The sequence below is a fragment of the Lygodium microphyllum genome, chromosome 16 (genome assembly GCF_053477565.2).
Source record: "Lygodium microphyllum isolate KBCC chromosome 16, Lygodium_microphyllum_v1.1.10, whole genome shotgun sequence".
NCBI classification, from domain to species: Eukaryota; Viridiplantae; Streptophyta; class Polypodiopsida; order Schizaeales; family Lygodiaceae; genus Lygodium; species Lygodium microphyllum.
This window is the reverse complement of record NC_141150.1, coordinates 53153830-53158070: the sequence shown is the minus strand read 5'-3', so window position 1 is coordinate 53158070 and position 4241 is coordinate 53153830. Positions and strand designations below refer to the sequence as shown.

The following is a 4241-nucleotide window of genomic DNA, read 5'->3' as shown; positions in this document are numbered from 1 at the left end:
AGGAATGACTTTGATGAGGTCGATGCTGCTAGGATGGACTAAGGTGGCCCTTGGGTTTGGATGCACATGGACTTCTTCCTGCGAAGATTCATTGATTGTGGTCACCAAAAATGTAATTATTTAGGGTATTTTTTGATCAAATTTTAAGGGCCTTAGTAGTGCTTAGAAACAAGGTGCAATGTCTTGATTGTTGCCCCATTTTCCTTGTGATGTGCTTAGGTTTAGGATTTCAAAAAATCTCAACTCCTCCTTGTGGAGCTTTGTTCTTTCCATCAAACTTCCTCAATACACTTGTACAAACACTTAATCTTGACATGAAAAAGTTCTATACATTAGGAAATTCAAAGCAAAAACAATGTTTGAGCTCCAAGCCTATTAGAAGCTCAAGTCTTATTGTCTGTTGCAACAAAAAGAAACAACCACACAAATATAGGGTTATTTTGATGAACAAGCTTTGATAAGGCTACATTGAGGCTATGGAGATGCATTTGGTAGCATTCCTAATGTTCTTTTGGTTTACAATGGCCTTATTAGGCTTCATATTGATGTTTAAAAATGCATTAAGGGTCTTTCTCTTTTAAATGCAACATTCTAAATCATTTGTGATTAGGCATCATTCCAATCTTTGCACCCCTAAGGGTAAGGCACTACAAAGCCGCTCAATTGCAAGTTTTGGGTTCTTGACCTCCCATTACTCACACATCCATCATGTCGATCAAGCTACCACTTGCTGCTATTAAGGGGTCTTACTCTCAACTACTTGTCATGACATTGCCATTCCTTTAGGTTATGATTTGCATTTTAGGCTTAGTGGTGTCTCACTACTACATATTTCTACTTGTTGCATGCTTTATCTTTGAAGGGTGGTTATGATAGGCTAGTTGTCCCACTTGCAACCTAATGTATGGACATGGCAAGGAAGGGAATTGTGCAAAATCTTTAGTCCAAAAGAACATTTGAAAAAAAGTGTTGGGATCTTGAAAATCCTCATAGACTACTAGAAGATTTGCGACTAGGTGAAGATTATGCCAACTTCATTCCAACTACAGGAGTTACAACAAACTCCTAGTAAGTTTGCAACTAGATGAAGATTATGGCGACTTCATTCCAACTCTAGGAGCTATGGCAGTTGCGACTAGATGAAGATTATGGCAACTTCATTCCAACTCTAGGAGCTATGACACTTGCGATGGATCTCTTGCGCGATACCTTAAACAAATAGGGTAGGCAAGAATGGTGGTTAGGGTGGCACAATGCGTTTTGTGATGGTGATGGTAGGAGTAGGAGGCCATGAACGATCCACATTCGACCATCTCATGGGATTTGGGTTGAGCGAATGCGTTGCGTCATCCTCTCTCTCTCTCTCTCTCTCTCTCCATCCATCCATCCATCCTGTTTCTTATTTTCTCTCTCGCTCTCTGGCACTCGCGCTTCCCCTTTTCCTCTTCGTCCAAGAGGACACCGGGAGGCCGAGCGTATGCGCGCGCAGCATCCCCATCCATCGCCACAATGCAAGCTCTGACCTCCCCCGCGTCCCTCCATCGCCTTCACCCCCTGTCCGCTCCATCATCCTCCTTTTCCCCTTCTTCATCCTCGACCTGTTCCTATGGCCACCGCCATCAATGGCTCGGCAAGCGTCTGCTGGTCCGTAGGCCCTCGTCTTCTTCTCCTTCCCCGCGGTTCCGCTCCTGCGCTCTCATCGCCATCCCGTCCTGCAAGGTCTCAAGCCTCACGCAGGAGAACTTCGAGAACGCAGTTCTGAAGGCTGACTCCCCCGTCCTCGTCGGATTCTGCGCAGATTGGTGCGGCCCTTGCAAGCTCATCGGACCCATCATGGATTCCGTTTCCAAGGTCAGGTCCTTGTGTTGATTCTTTAAGCCTTTTCTTAAGTCTTGATGTATGAAACCCTAGCGTTGCAGTAGGTACCCCACTTGTCATGTTTCAGGTTATTACGGAAATCATCTACCTTTGCAAACAGATTTTAATTGTAATCTTAAGAAGCGTGCTTACCTCTCGCTCTGTCCTCTTTGCAATATGCTTCATCACATTTTCGTTTTATTTCCAAGCGGACCTGCTTCCTGAATGTCTACTGCAGCGATCGATTCTGAACTTAGCTTAGTTCTATAAGAGCTTCTGCCTGTGTTTGTGGTGTAGAAATCTCTAAGCCTGTAACCCATCCAACACCGCCTATGAGGGGAAATTTGTGATGCATTGAAAACTATGTTTTGTCACAATATTCTTGCACATTCAGCGTATATGCAGTTTAAATGTGGAATCCTTGACTCGGTTTCTGTTTACATTGTCATATGTCTTCACACTTCACTTGTCTATTTTGTTTCCTTGTTTGTTCAATGGTCTTCCATAGGGTCTGAGGTGCACTTGGGGGGGAGGATTTTTGAATTATGATGTATTTTGCATCCTCTTCTCCCGTCAAGCCCTTATAAAGAAATTCTGTTGTGAGGAGGCACCAATCAATCATTATTATTGTTTATGTAGATGGACAACCGTTGATAGAGCAATTGCTTGGAAAATTTTAATCTGCTTCTTCATGAGCCTCCTGTGCCTTTCTTCTCACAGTGTGAACAGGCATATGTGAAGCAACTGACACTGCAGCTTTTCACAATTAATGGCTATTCTGGATCAAAATGTAGTCTGTTTGTTTCTAAGTAATATTGGGTTTCTAAAATCCTTTAAGTGGTTTATGCATTTTGATGGTGTTGCAATTTGAGTGTCAAAAAATGATTCTCATTTGCCTGTGGCTGACAAAGGCTTTGCTGTTCTGAGATCAAGATTGGGTGGTTTTTAACAGGAACTTGATGGAACATTGAAGGTTTTCAAAATTGATACAGACTCAAGCCCGGACTTAGTGAAGGAATATGATGTTTATGGTTTACCAACCCTTATCTTATTCAAAGATGGCAAAGAGGTTCCTGGAAGTCGTCGAGAGGGTACAATTAATGCAAAGAAGCTGAAGGAGCTACTGAGTGAGTTGCTAGGTTCTGCAGCCACAACTTGACAATCAAACAGGATACTCAAGTTTGTAGTTGTAGCAAATCCTATATTGAGTTGTACTTTTGTATATGGCCACAATCATCGCATCTTATCTGTTCATTACGATGACATATGTTTAGTTACTAGTAATAATTTTCTCACCTTGTATTCCCTTTGTAGTGAGAAGATTAGCAAGTTGGTTTGTCAATGTGTCTGTCAGCCAAGGCTTGTTCTAGATAATGGAAGGTTGTCAAATAAGGTGCTCTGGCAGAAATACAAGCAAACATCTAAATGTCATACTTTTTGCACACTTGTGCTTTTCATGTTCATCACTCGATGTTATTTCATGGATATCACTAGGTTATATTACAGATTAGAGTGCGGCATATATCAACTTTCCATGTGGAGTGTAGCATTTTCTAGTGCTTATGCCATGTTAGCTTTCAGTGTCCAGTAGCTAGCAGCTCACTATACTTATGTTAGGCTCCTGTAGCTTGCTATCTAATTAGCAGTCTGACATTAAAAATTGTTCACACATAGTAGTGACATTTCAAGCTTGGTGGAACTGTGCAACAAATAGCTTTCTCAAAGTACAAAGGAAAAATGGCTTTCTAAAAGTACAATGGATGGTGGTTCCTTAGGTACCAGGAGCAGGGAGTAGACCTTAGGCATATTCCAGGAGGTCTTTTGTGTTTGCATAGATAGATAGATAGATAGATAGATAGTAGAGAGAGAGAGAGAGAGAGAGAGAGAGAGAGAGAGAGAGAGAGAGAGAGAGAGAGAGAGAGAGAGAGAGAGAGAGAGAGAGAGAGAGCCTCTGTGGCAAGCATGCAGTAAACTTCCAATTTTCAGACCTATAATATAGGGTGAGAACATCCTTGCACAAGGAACATTTTGATATAAGAATAACTTCTCTGAGGACAGTGGTCCAATTTGCTAGGGGCTCTTGGGCTACTTCTACTGAAGGGGATTGCTATTTTTGCATCGTGGGTATTCCCAATTTGTCGACTCTATTTAGCTTTGGGTGGTCACATTTGGGTCAGATGGATGGGAGGATGCAGATACACCTCTTGCAACAATGAGGACATGCATGCAGCACACTTGTGATGCCATTGCGGTCCAAGGATGTCAAGCTCCTCAGAGCAAATATGCAAAGCCCAATGATATCATTGACAGACATGAATTGCTTAAACCAGGGGTTACATGATGCAGCATTGCCAGCAGTTCTATGCAGTGTTAGTTGTAGGCTT

At 42.3% G+C, this 4241-nt stretch overlaps 1 protein-coding gene across 1 annotated transcript; it reads left to right on the top strand.

Annotated features, from left to right (window-relative positions):
• Positions 1–1393: 1393 nt before the first annotated feature.
• Positions 1394–3320, top strand: LOC148022830 (thioredoxin-like). Its single transcript, XM_087695759.1, has 2 exons — positions 1394–1851; positions 2810–3320. Exons 1-2 carry the CDS (start codon positions 1510–1512, stop codon positions 3014–3016), a joined length of 549 nt encoding a protein of 182 aa, XP_087551885.1. The 5' UTR covers positions 1394–1509; the 3' UTR covers positions 3017–3320.
• The last annotated feature ends 921 nt before the right edge of the window (positions 3321–4241 follow it).

What these genes read in the sequence shown, in the direction of transcription:
- LOC148022830 (XM_087695759.1), top strand. Translation starts at nt 1,510, where the DNA reads ATGCAAGCTCTGACCTCCCCCGCGTCCCTCCATCGCCTTCACCCCCTG. An exon ending in TCATGGATTCCGTTTCCAAG is followed by an intron (nt 1,852 to 2,809) that starts GTCAGGTCCTTG and finishes GGTTTTTAACAG; the next exon opens with GAACTTGATGGAACATTGAA.